The 14,082-nt window shown below is 39.5% G+C and overlaps 1 protein-coding gene across 1 annotated transcript in view; it reads left to right on the forward strand.

Annotated features, from left to right (window-relative positions):
• The window catches only part of TPH1 (tryptophan hydroxylase 1), a 20,074-nt gene that overhangs the window by 4,204 nt on the left and 1,788 nt on the right, over positions 1-14,082 (forward strand). The window contains exons 2-10 of the mRNA XM_006768407.2: positions 898-1,034; positions 4,470-4,653; positions 6,873-6,973; positions 8,488-8,555; positions 8,687-8,883; positions 10,156-10,291; positions 10,934-11,060; positions 11,784-11,879; positions 12,825-12,958. Coding sequence (XP_006768470.1) covers positions 918-1,034; positions 4,470-4,653; positions 6,873-6,973; positions 8,488-8,555; positions 8,687-8,883; positions 10,156-10,291; positions 10,934-11,060; positions 11,784-11,879; positions 12,825-12,958 — 1,160 coding nt within the window. The 5' untranslated portion in view covers positions 898-917. The remainder of the gene's footprint in view (positions 1-897; positions 1,035-4,469; positions 4,654-6,872; positions 6,974-8,487; positions 8,556-8,686; positions 8,884-10,155; positions 10,292-10,933; positions 11,061-11,783; positions 11,880-12,824; positions 12,959-14,082) is intronic.

Below are 14,082 nucleotides of genomic sequence, written 5' to 3' on the forward strand. Positions count from 1 at the left end.
AGGGGGGAGCTCTGCTCAGCCACAGCCAGGCTGACGGCTGCCAGTACAGTGGTGGTGGTGGGAGCCTCTCCTGGCTCCTCAGCAGCGCTAAGGATGTCCAACTGCAGCTTAGGTCTGCTCCCCGCTGGCAAGTGGACATCCCCCGAGGGCTGCCGGGCTGCCAGAGGGATGTCTGATTGCCATCTTAGGCCCAATCCCCCGGAGAGCAGGCCTAAGCCAGCAGGGGGTCATCCCCCGAGGGGTCCCAGACTGCGAGAGGGCACAGGCTGGGCTGAGGGACCCCCCACCCCCAAGTGCACAAATTTTTGTGCACCAGGCCTCCAGTCTACGTGTGTCTACAACTTCAGAGGCGCATAAATTTACAAAGAAAAGAAGGCCTTGCTCTTGTTCTGAAGGAGCTTGCTGCCTTATTAGAAGACAAGGCATGTATGAATGAAACATTTGGGGAAGTCATACAAGACCCAGTATAATAAAGTGCTAAAACTGTGGGGTTGGAGCCGGGGGAGAGGAGGTAGACTTTCATAGGGGAAGAGCTCCCAGTTCAGGCTACAAGTCAGGAAGACGGCAAGAAGCCTATGGGCTGAGTCATGCCCCAAAAGAAGGATTGGGTTAAGGGAAGAAAAAAAAAAGAAAGAAAGAAAGAAAGAAAGAAGGAGAAAACCACTAATGTGTATTATATACCTATAACATTCTAGGGATTATGTCTGACAATGTTTTATCTTATTTTGGCCTCATTGTAGTGTTACAAAATATATAAGCATTTCCATGTTTTACAGGTGAGGAAACTAAAGCTTGGTTAACATTATCAAATATTGTCACTGTTTCAAAAATTATCAAATATAGTTGACATTGCACTTTTTTTAGACCTTTTCCTGTATTTTCATACTTTATTTTTAGAGAACTATACCAAATTCATCATGATTGAAGACAATAAGGAAAACAAAGACCATTCTTTAGAAAAAGGAAGAGCAACTCTCATTTTTTCCTTAAAGAATGAAATTGGAGGGCTTATAAAAGCACTGAAAATCTTCCAGGTAAGCACTCTCCATATCTTACATAAAACTCTCTAAAACGAGTCTCTAAAATTATACTTAAAATGTAGAATATTATAAATTCTTCAGAGTTGGACAACAGAAATTTCTTAAGCACTTAAATTTCTCAACTATTTCTAACAAATGGGCAAGGAATAAAAACAGTTTATAGAAGAGGAGGTACAAATAGCTAATAAAAAAAAGTGGGGGAAGAGCCCTAGCAGGTTTGGCTCAGTGGATAGAGCATCAAACTGTGAACTGAAGGGTCCTGGGCTCAATTCTGGTCAAGGGCACATGCCCGGGTCGTGGGCTTGATCCCCAGTGTGAGGCCTGCAGGAGGCAGCCAATCAATGATTCTCTCTCATCTTTGATGTTTCTATCTTTCCCTCTCCCTTCCTCTCTGAAATCAATAAGAATATATGTTTTTTTAAATGGGGGAAAGGAAGATTTACTTCTAGATTTTGGAGAAGCACATTTTAATTTTAAAATATTAAAATTTTAATGATATTATTTAATGGTGTATTGATAATACAGTTAATGGCATTTTTATATAGCAAAATAGCAAAGATTTTTACAGTTATACTGTTTCCTATTGTCAAAGCTTCAATGCATTTGGCCCTTAAATACACCTTTGGTGTGAGGCCAAATCAGCGTAATGTGTAGTGAAACAATCTGGTAATGTTGTGAGCCTTGAATATTCACGTTTTCTTTTCTATTTATTTATTTGTTTATTTTTGGATTTATTTTTATTGTTGACATTATTACATATGTCTTCATTCCTCCCCTTTCTCCACCTTCATCCAGCCCTAACTCCTCCCCCCACCCATAATGTTCACATTTTTGACCCAGAAATTCCACTTCCATAAATCTATGTTAAGAAAATAGGGGTCAGTGAGGCAGCCCAGGAATATTTATTAAGTACTTACTATGTGCCAGGTGCCTGAAGGATATGAGCCTGAATAAAGTAGACCCAGTGCCTGCCCTCACAATAGGTATTCTCTTTGGGGTTAAGCTTGTAGGCTCTGGAGGTGGACCACCTGAGTTCAAATTCTTGCTTTGTCACTTATTAGTTGAGTGATCATGGGAAAATTCATTAGCCTTTCTGTGCTTCAGTCTTTACATCTATAAAACGAGAACCCTACCTACCTCATAGGATCATCGTGAGAATCAATAGAGTTAATATATGTAAATGCTTAGGATGGTTCAAAGTACTTTATTAGTAAACGTTAGCTATTTTAAACATATTTTTATTGATTTCAGAGAGGAAGGGAGAGGGAGAGAGATAGAAACATCAACGATGAGAGAGAATCTTTGCTCAGGTGCCTCCTGAATGCCCCCTACTGGGGATTAAGCCTGGAACCTGGGCATGTGCCCTGACCAGGAATTGAATCATAACCTCCTGGTTCATAGTTTGACGCTCAGCCACTGAGCCATACTGGCCAGGCAAATGTTCGCTATTCTAAAATTGAAGTTTATATTCACATGATGTACTGTTATGTAGCCATTTGAAATAATATTTTAAAAAATTAAAAATTTAAGAGATTGCCAGAACCGGTTTGGCTCAGTGGATAGAGCGTCGGCCTGCAGACTCAAGGGTCCGGGGTTCAATTCCGGTCAAGGGCATGTACCTTGGTTGCGGGCACATCCCCAGTGGGGGGTGTGCAGGAGGCAGCTGATCGATGTTTCTCTCTCATTGATGTTTCTAACTCTCTATCCCTCTCCCTTCCTCTCTGTGAAAAATCAATAAAAAAAATATAAAAAAAATTTAAGAGATAGACAAATAGTCTAGAAGAGTTTGAAAAGCATTGTTTAAAACCCGACATATTATATCCCCAGTCCCACTCCCCAGAGGCAACTTCTTAATTGTTCTTTTTAAAAAAATATACTTTTATTGATCTCAGAGAGTAAGGAAGAGAGAGACAGATGCATCAATGATGAGAGAGAATCATTTATTGGCTGCCTCCTGCACGCGCCCCAAGCCCCCCCGCCCCCCCACACACACACTGGGGATCAAGCCCACAACCCGGGCATATGCCCTTGACTGGAATAGAATCTGGGACCCTTTAGTCTGTAGACTGACGCTCTAGCCACTGAGCAAAACTGGCTACGGCATTAATTGTTCTTTTCCTCTCTCCCACTCTCTCTAAAAATCAATTGAGAAATATCCCCGGGTGAGGATTTAAAACAAAACAAAACATATTTTAGCTTTATATTTATTCAAGTTATCATTCAGAAAGTATTTAAGAATATATTCTTATTGTAAAAAATCCATAAGAAATATATTCAATAAAACTCTTTCCTCCTAATCATGCCCGTATATTTTGTAATTGGTTTTCTTCTGTTGATTCTATGATCAATTCCATGTTCCAGGATGAACCCTGACTATTTTAGTTTCCCAACATCCCTTATACTAACTCTTTCCTTTTGGTTCATATTCCCTGATAACTATCATTTCATCTCTACCGTTGCTCGTATGGTTCTCCTGTTTGCAATCCTCCTTCTTCCCTCTGCCTTCCAAGTCTGTCTGTTCTTTAAGACTCATGTTCGTTTCTATCTGCTCATGGAAACTTCTACTCTCTATAACCCGTGATGCTTTGTCCCTTTGCCGAACATTTCCTGCACCTGAACACTCACCACTTGTATTTTTTTTTTAGTCTTTTGTGTGTTAGACAACAAGGTATAAATTCCTTGTGTGTCTTACCCTTCATTGTATGCTTCACAGCCCTTACCTGGCTACATAGGTTGTCACTAAGTTAATTTAGATTGAAGTGGTTGGTATTGCAGATCAACTACTCCAACCTTCTCATATTTTAGATGAAAATCTGTTGGGTGCCTCGTTCTTACGTTTCATTATGTCACCAGTGCTTTCCCTCAGCTACTCAAATTGGCAAGAGAAGACCCCTTCCTCCCACAGGTTTGCACATATGGCACCCTCAGCTCAGAGTGTCATGAAGAGACCAGAAGAAGCAATCTGGTTTAGCTGGTTACTAAGTATGTAGCTTAAGAGATTTGAGGTATTAAATACTCTGTGTTCAAGCTGTTCATCTAATTTTATTGGATGCAATTTTGCAAAGGAAACTTTTCTAAAGGCCTAACATTAGCATCACTGTTTGAAATCGGCCTTATTGGTGAAAAATTTCAAAAGCTTCTTTTTATATAAGAGACTTGGTATTTCCCTTTGAAGGACAATCAATTCTGGCAATCCAAGCACTTCTGATGAATATTATTAGTTTCGGGAGGATGTGATGAATTTCTCAAACTTTTTTGAATAGTACCTAATATTTAGGGAGAATTATTTTGCGATTGCAATCACTAAAAACAGCCTTTTCTCCCTATTGTGGCAAGTGTGACTTGGTTTCTAGCGGTAATGAAAGCAATCTGCTCCAAGACAGTCGCCATTTGAGGTCCTACCTAAGCTTCACCCTCTGCTTTCCACAGGAGAAGCGTGTGAACCTGTTGCACATCGAGTCCCGAAAATCCAAGAGAAGAAACTCGGAATTTGAGATTTTTGTTGACTGTGATATCAACGGAGAACAATTGAGTGATATTTTTCATCTGTTGAAGTCTAATACTAATGTTCTCTGTGTGAATCCACCTGATAATTTTGCCATGAAGGAGGATGGTAAGTTTGAAAAGTGAAAATACTGCTCTGAAGATTAAGTTCATACTATGTGTCCTATCTTTTTTTTAAACGTGTGATTTTTATTTATTTATTCACTTAAAATGTTTTATTTTTCAATTACAGTTGATAGTCAATAGTATTTTGCATTTTTTTCAGGCATATAGCATAGTGGTTAGACAATCATATACTTGACAAAGTGTCTACCTCCCCCCCCCCCAATATTTCCAGTATCCTCCTGGCACCATACATAGTTATTACAATACTAGAGGCCTGTTGCATGAAATTCATGCAAGAGTAGGCCTTCGCAGCCATGGCTGCCTTGATCCCACAGCTGCAGCCCCGGCTTCATCAGGAAGGTTGTCTGGAAGGTTGTCCAGAAGGACGTCTGGATGGCTGTTCAGTCTATTTGCATATTACCCTTTTATTATTATAGATTATTAACTGTATTCCCTATGCTGTACCTTATGTCCTCGTGACTACTTTGTAACTACCACTTTGTACTTCTTAATCCCTTCACTTTTTTCAGTCCGTCTCTGTCCAATCCTATATTTATCTTGAAGAATGAAAGTAAAAACAAAACACTGTCTCTTTAAATTGCTTATAGTCTGGGAGTGAAGGGGACAAAATAGAATTGCTCAAAATTCTAAATAAAAATGATAAGGCAACATTTTATCAAGTATGAGATAAGTGAAAAAGGAAACCTTAAGTATATGATAGAATTTGGGATAGTTAGAAATCTGTTAAGTTGTCTCAGTTTTCAAATCATCAAGCATTTCTTGATTTCACAAACCTCCAATTCTGTATTCGTATGGTGGTGTAAATTACTAAAACACTGAAATACTTTCGTTTTGGCTGTCAGGTAGCTGCTTCCCTGAGTCCTTTGAGTGCTTCCCACCTGTTGCTCTATGCTCCCCTAGGACTCCCCTGCCTGCCACGGAGACAGGGTGACACCTGGCGGAGCAGGAGCCTAGCCCTCTGCTTGTGTCTCTTTCGAGTGATGTGATTGGTGCCCCTGTTGTATTTATTGTTAAAGCTCTTGAATATCATGTCTGGGTATGTTAGAAAGAGCATTCGACTGAAGGAAGAAGGATCCAGTTCTAGTCCTCTCTCCTCTCTCAGAGAGGGATGAGTTCCCTTGTATATTTGTATATACCAATATACAAATTGGTATATTAAGGGAATACCAATTGTGTCCAATATTTTTTTTAATATATTTTATTGATTTTTTACAGAGAGGAAGGGAGAGAGATAGAGAGTTAGAAACATCGATGAGAGAGGAACATCGATCAGCTGCCTCCTGCACATCTCCTACCGGGGATGTGCCCGCAACCCAGGTACATGCCCTTGACCGGAATCGAACCTGGGACCTTTCAGTCCGCAAGCCGACGCTCTATCCACTGAGCCAAACCGGTTTTGGCATGTGTCCAATATTTCTATTAAGAAACGAGGATACAAAAATAGATAGTCCCTACCCTAGAGTGTTCCCATTTTTTCCTGTAAGACAGATGTTACAGATACATTATACTAAAACATAAAGAAAGCTTCTAGAATATTAGAAACAGTGTGTCACGGGAACCCAGATGACAGAGAATTAGTTCCACCTCCAGGGTCAGGGTCCCCTCCTTTGATTTGGACAGAGGAGGATAGTCTCAGGAGAGCAGGAGGGTCGGGTGGAGCAGGAAGTGGGAGGGGGTTAGGTGTTTCAGGCAGAAGAACAGCATAAGCAAAACCCAGAATGTCTGGGGGATGGTGAGAATTTCAATGTGGCAAAGGCATAAATGACCTCTAAGATACTTTTCATCAACAAAAATAAACATTCACATTTCTTATTAAATTTACCCCTTGTTCTGCCTTTAAAAAATATAACCCTTCAGTCCGCAGGCCGACGCTGTGTCCACCGAGCCAAACCAGTTAGGGCAAGATTCTGCCTTATTATGGTGGTCAAATATGTAGCTTAAAAAATGTTGTTTGTTGTTGAACTTTTGGTCTATCAGCAAAGTATAGCATTTTTTCAACATTTAGGAAATCAAGCCTTATAAATTTTAAGCTAAAATAATTTGAATACTTATTAAAAATAGAGTTTACTTGTACAAATTTTGCCTCAATGTACAAGCAAAAATTAAAAATCTTATCTAAATGTACGACTTTCTTAATTTCTTCTTCCTTAGTGCCTTCTTCAGATGGTCTCTTTAGGTGTTGGTGGTATTTATATTTTGCAGGTATAGAAATGGTTCCTTGGTTTCCAAAGAAGATTTCTGACCTGGACCACTGTGCCAACAGAGTTCTGATGTATGGATCTGAACTGGATGCAGACCATCCTGTAAGTATTTTTAATAAATAAAAAAAATTTCATGACAATAATTTAAAGCAAACTAAAACTCAAGAGCAACATTTTCATTTTTGGAGAAAGCGCTTATTCTAGATTAAACAGCATCTTGTTTCAATTGGGATTTCAGGGAGTTTAGTAGAGCCCCCTGTTGGTGGAATTGAGACCAACTGCCTGAAGAGCATCCGACTTGTTGGCTCCAAAGCCTCTGTTCAATGCCTGACATTCCCAGTATTAAGAGCTATTCAAAGAGTTATTCCAAAATAAAGACATGAGCTGCAGTCAGTTTTTATTAAAATGGGCGTGGGTTATTGGAAAGGGGAGCAAAGACAGGATGGAAAAATGTATCACCTACGCTGCCCAGCATAATTTGATTATCAGGCAGTTGATGAACTAGGACATTGTTTCCTTGGGAAATTACAAGGGGGTACAGTACAGGCATGAGTTGGAGAATTAATAAACCGGAGTGTTAGGATTGCGTATGGAGCTCTAGGATCCTGGGAGGGGAGGGGAGCAGAGAGTGCAGTTGTGAAGTCTCATAGACCAGGGCTTTAATCTAGCTTCTACACTTGTTAGCTCTGTGAATGTGCCTGTGCACTGCCTTAGCCCCCAGCCAGTCCATCCATTTATTCTATAGTATCTTATTGAGTAACTATTGGAATTTATAAATGTCACACCTGCCAGGTGGTTCACAGTCCAGTTGAAAAGATAAAGCACACATACAAATAAACATATATGAGATTGAAATGTGGAAAGTGTGCTAAGTAGCATGAACAAATATGAAAAGTGTGCTAAATAGCTTTAAGATATACACAAGACAGCAAACATCTCTAGCTAAAGAGATCAGTTGTGTGATTAAGAAAAAAAATCTTATACTTGGGATAAAGCTTGTATTTAATTAAATGGTGCTTTTATTTTTCAAACTATTTTATTTTTGTAGTCACTATGCTATTTTTGTATCTTTGTATCTATAGTATCTTTTTTTTTTCAATCCTCATGGGAGGATGTGAGTTTTTTTCCATTGATGAGAGAGAGAGAGAGAGAGAGAGAGAGAGAGAGAGATTGAGGGAGGAAGGGAGAGGGAAAGGGGGAAAAAAGGCAGAGGGCAAAAGGGAGGGGGAGAAACATGAATGAGAGAGAGAAACATCCACCCATTACCTCCTGTATGCACCCAGACTGTGATTGGACCCCCAACCTGGGTATTCACCCTGACCAGGAATGGAACCCGAGACCCTTAGGTGCATGGGTAGGCATTCTAACCCCTGAGCCACATCAGCCAGGGCTGTATCTGTAGTATCTTTCACCTTTGTAGCCACTATGGTATAAAGCTGTCATATAGCATTGACTTTAAAATAAAAATAATCATAAACTTCTAAATAATGCTTGCTCAAAATAAGTTATGTAACTCTTTAATATAATAGCTCAGATAATAATGAAAATGTTTCCCAAATATCATTTGTCAAGTTTATGTTAGTATGAATATTTAAAACTTTTTCTTTAATTACCAGGGCTTCAAAGATCATGTCTACCGTAAAAGGCGGAAGTATTTTGCAGACTTGGCTATGAACTATAAACAGTAAGTGTATTACAAAAATAACTTATCCAACTTTAAAATGATAAAGTCAATGAAGAGAGTAAATTAAGCTCATTTAGTAAGTAGAGAATAAGTGCTACTGTGTATTGAATGCTAATTCTTTCTCTTGCTAGTGGCGACCCCATTCCTAGAGTTGAATTCACTGAGGAGGAGGTTAAGACCTGGGGAACTGTGTTCCGAGAGCTCAATAAGCTTTACCCAACCCACGCCTGCAGAGAGTATCTCCAAAACTTACCTTTGCTTTCTAAGTATTGCGGATATCGGGAAGATAATATCCCACAGTTGGAAGATGTTTCAAACTTTTTAAAAGGTAATAAGCTAATTAAATTTTTTCCTAAGGGGAATGTTGAATTCTGTGTGGGTCATGAGAGAATTTTTTAAAAAGGTTTTTATTGATTTCAAAGAGTGGAAGGGAGAGGGAGAGAGAGTTAGAAACATCAGTGATGAGAGAAAATCATCCATCAGTTGCCTCTTGCATGCCCCCTACTGGAGATCAAGCGCACAAGCCCTGACCAGAAATCAAACCGTGACCTCCTGGTTCATGGGCCAACAACACTCAACCACTGAGCTGCACCGACCGGGCATGAGAAAATTTTTAATAGAGGCATAATGTCCAGTGATATGGGAGATAAGAATTTTCCAGTACTCTGTCCTGGAGTATTGGATCCTGTATGGGGCACCACATTTGAGGAGGGACAATCAGAACAGTGTGTCAATGTAGAAGAGGGACAATGTAGAAGAGAGTGCGCAGAATCTTAAGGGGATTGGAAATGGTACTTCCCTAGGCACACTAGCCATATTTCAAGTGCTCAGTAGTCACATATGGCACACAGGTGACAGGTGCTGTTCTAGGCGTAGAGGATGTATGAATGTAGAACATTTCCATCCTTGTGTTAAGTTCAATGGGACCCTGAAGTCTGCCTGTCAGAGTGGGGGAATCCAAGTACAAAGCAACTGGTTGTAGCTGAAATAACAGAGTGTGAGGGTTTGAGATGACGGGCAACATTGGAGCTTGTAGAGGTCTCCAGGCCATGGCTGCCTCCTGGCAGCACTTCTGCAGTGGACATGCAGTCTTGGCTGTTGGGGAATGGGAGACCACAATCCAGTATTGATCAAATAAAGAACCTGCTTTATAAGAGGCAGTACTGGCGAAAAAATGGCATAGATTCTAAAATGGTTCTGATCTCAATTAATAGATTCTGTCTAGGGGATATTCTAAACTCTTTAGGGAGCTAACAGGTGTAGAGTAAGGAGACCTGGGTTCTCTTCCTACCTTTACCATCCACTGTGTGGCCTTGGGCACATTACTGAGTTGTGGAACCCCAGTTTTATAGTTGTTACAACGAGGAGAATAAACTATAACTCATGCTGAAAACCTGAAAGGAGGTGATATGTAGCAAGTGTAATTCATTGTCTGGCCATGGTAAGTGCTTAGTAATGATTATTTCCCCTAGTCCACATAGGATACATTTTAGTTTTCTGTCCTCTCTCAGTGTAACTTGGTGCCACTGGCCGAGTTGCAGTGGGGCAGTATGTGGCCTATGCTGGTGAAGACTGTCTCTGTGTTTTCCTTGCTTTGCAGAGCGCACAGGTTTTTCCATCCGTCCTGTGGCTGGTTACTTATCATCAAGGGATTTCTTATCAGGTTTAGCCTTTCGAGTTTTCCACTGCACACAGTATGTGAGACACAGTTCAGATCCCCTGTATACCCCAGAGCCGTAAGTACTTCTCCATCATTCAGTCATCAGATAGCTGCTTGTAATATTGATATCTACCTCATGAGACTGTTGTGAAGATGAAATACATTAGCACATGTGAAATAGAATAGTTCCTGGCACATAATACATGATCTATGCTTTATATATGTTATCCATTGTTGTTTGACAGCCTGTTAGGTGACAGGTGCTGTTTTTAGCATAGAGGATGTACGACTGTCTAAATACTGAAAAAAATCAGGCAAAAATTCCTGCCTCATAGGAATTCCTGCCTATTCGTGTGTGTGTGTGTGTGTGTGTGTGTGTGTGTGTGTGTGTGTGTGTGTGATTGCTATTTTGGAAAGGGTGGTCAGCAAAGGCCTTGTAGGGAAGATAACATTTGAGCAGAGACCTGATTTGGGGTAGAGGAGTATGTGGACATCTGTGGCTATCTGTATGTACTTACATGTGTGGGTTTGCGAGTGGCCAAGGTTTTGAAGCAAAACTGTTCCTTTATTTGGTTAGTGTCCTTTGGGATCCTTTTCCAAAGTAATACCTTTTGATCAATTTGAATAAAACTAAGATCTGATTTTAATTTCATTGAATGATTGATGAATGCATTTATGGTAAGCATCACAGTTTGACAGACTTGTACCTCTTTTTCAGAGATACCTGCCATGAACTTTTAGGTCATGTCCCCCTCTTGGCTGAACCTAGTTTTGCACAATTCTCCCAAGAAATTGGCCTGGCATCCCTTGGAGCTTCAGAGGAGGCTGTTCAAAAACTGGCAACGGTATAAAACTGGAAATGACTGTAGAGATCAGTAATTCTTGACTGGGGTGGGATATGGGTATTTGCATAGTTTAAAAGTGCATATTCAACATGACCATCAGAAAATGTGTCTTGGCCCATCTTTAATTTAAATAATATTAAAGGAGGATGTAAAATTTTAAGGTCTATCAAAAGACATGAGCTTAAAAAAGACAGAGAAACATTAGAGCACAATAATGTTAATAGTTTCTATATCTTCTTTTTCCAGGAAAAATGATAGGTTCCAAAAAATGATGCTAAAAACATCTTTGAGTACTAGGTACCAGACATCATGCTGCAAATACAAATATGAGGAAGGTCTGGTTCCTGCCTTCCTGGAATTTATCACAGCATAACATGTTATTTATGTTACCATAAAATGGTTTATTATATTTTAAAATTAATTATGAAACATTTACATATTTTCTCAGTTTTAACTTTTGATATGCTAAGTATAGGTAGCTATAATCCATATAAACAACAATTCTTTGGCGTCCTCGGTAATGTTGAAGAGTGGATAGGATCTTGGGAACAAAAGTTTGAGAAGTGTTGGTTTAGAATGAGGGCAGATTGTAGAAATCCTTGTAAGCTAGTCTGGGGGTTTTGAACTTTATCCCAGGATACTTTGGAACAGTGACAAAGAGTCGTAATTTGTCTTAAATTTAGTCATTCAGGATGTGAAAGTAATATTTCTGTCCTTTTGCAGTGCTACTTTTTCACTGTGGAGTTTGGTCTGTGTAAACAAGATGGGCAGCTAAGAGTTTTTGGTGCTGGCTTACTGTCTTCTATCAGTGAACTCAAAGTAAGAGTTGTAAATCTTTGCACATCACCATATTCACTTACTATCACTTATATGACCTGAAATAGTTCGTGGATTTGAACAAGAGCTTAGTATGGAAATTACTTAGGGTGACAGTAAACATTATTTAAGGGATACTTTTTTCTATTTCCCAAATATTCTGGTGTGTGTGTGTGTGTGTGTGTGTGTGTGTGTGTGTAACTTTAAAATAAAAAAAAAGTATTTTAAAGCTTTTGCTTACGAAGTCTTGATGTTTCCTCACCATTTTATGTGCTAGAAAGAACTTCTGTAATTTTTAGGGAGTTCTTTGAAATTTGTTATTTAGCAAATAAAGGAATAAATTTAGGCTGTTGAAAAATGAATTTGTATGGCACAAATCCAAGGCACTGTCTTGCTCTCAAGGAGCCTGCCACTTGGTGGTGGGTACAAGTCATGCATAGGAATAACTAGTGCAGGTAGAAAGTAGGTAACGTAATGCAGAAATAAATAAATATTCTTGGGTGTCTCCCTCATGGAGAAGAGTGTTAAAACAACGGAGATGATCTAGAGGAGCGGTTCTCAACCTGTGGGTCGAGACCCCTTTGGTGGTTGAATGACCCTTTCACAGGGGTCGCCTGAGACCATCCTGCATATCAGATATTTCCATTACGATTCATAGCAGTAGCAACGAAAATAATTTTATGGTTGGGTCACAACATGAGGAACTGTATTTAAAGGGCCAGAAGGTTGAGAACCACTGAGAGGCATTTATAGAGAATGGCAAGCCATTTGTTTTGCTGGATAATATTGTGGGTTAAATAGGGCTGTAGGAAATTAGTGTGAAATTGTAGGTTGGGACCATTGCATTAGTAATACATCCAGAGGTGTGCTGCTTCTGGCAGTTGTGTGTAGAATGTGATATATGAAAATGGATAGTATTCTTTGATTCACTACCTCTTTGTCTTCCAGCATGCACTTTCTGGACATGCCAAAGTGAAGCCCTTTGACCCCAAGATTACCTGTCAACAGGAATGTCTCATCACAACTTTTCAGGATGTCTACTTCGTATCTGAAAGCTTTGAAGATGCAAAGGAGAAGATGAGGTAAAGTATATCTTCCTCATGCCTTCATTTCCCCCACAACACATAGGTCCATTAGTAACCAATCAGAAGTCAGCAACTGGATAATTAGAAGCCTACTGGGAGCCTTCTGCTTATAAACACTTCCCTTTTGCAACAAATATTTAGAGTATGTCCTTTACAATGATAATTGTAAATTATGAGTCAGATACATCAAGAAATTGGATTCTTCCCATTTCTTCCAATCAGAGAGTTTATAATTTAGTAGGGGAAAAACTATACACAAATTATATATAAGGACAAAGAAAGCCTTAGAGGTCATATGTATGAAACATTGTTCTGCCTTTTATTCAGGAGCAATTCATTACAGCTTGGGGAAGAGAGAAAGCTAATGGCATTTTAGAAAATACATGAAGAATAGACAGGATTTAGATATGTCAAGTTTTAGGCTACGGGGCAGCATTATAAAAAAGGCAAAAAGGTGGAAAAACATTAAAGCTACGCTTTAACTATTAACCAGCTAAGTGTGTTGTTTAAAAAAAAAAAGGAAAGAAAAGATGATATTGCTGGCAGAGAAACTGCTTAGATTCTTGCAATGCTTCAAGTGGAAATAAATGCCTGAACTAAGATAGAGGTTGTAGGAAAGGAAAGGACTGTAGAGGCAGAAACAGCAAAAACAATTTGGTGGAAGGGGTCATGAGATCATATTGTGACAATGGAGACAGATAGAGGTTGAAGACATGCTCCTCATCTTTTATGGATTTCCTTATAGTTGGGGATTGAAGCCATGCCTCTAACACACCTTTGCACAACTAGAAGAGGGGTCCCCTCTGGGTAGACCAGGTGGATTGCAAACTGGATTTCATCTTCCACTCGTGTATAATTGTTCTGAGCTGTACAAGTATCCCTAGGGATCTGAGCATGATTGTTCCTGGGAGTGCCAAACGAGAGGTTCAAATTTTGGCTTGATAAAGAAGGCGGAACGTTCATGTTTGAAGAAAGGGTAGAATTTAGTATAATTGAGTGGACTTACTATTTAGCCAGTGTTATTGTTTATAGATAAAGCTACTGTCGATGGTCTCCTTACACTAGTTAAGAGATGTGTAAAGTAATACATTGTTAGTGAAGCCATCCACAGGATCTTTCCC

Source organism: Myotis davidii, unplaced genomic scaffold (assembly GCF_000327345.1).
Source record: "Myotis davidii unplaced genomic scaffold, ASM32734v1 scaffold1363, whole genome shotgun sequence".
NCBI lineage: Eukaryota > Metazoa > Chordata > Mammalia > Chiroptera > Vespertilionidae > Myotis > Myotis davidii.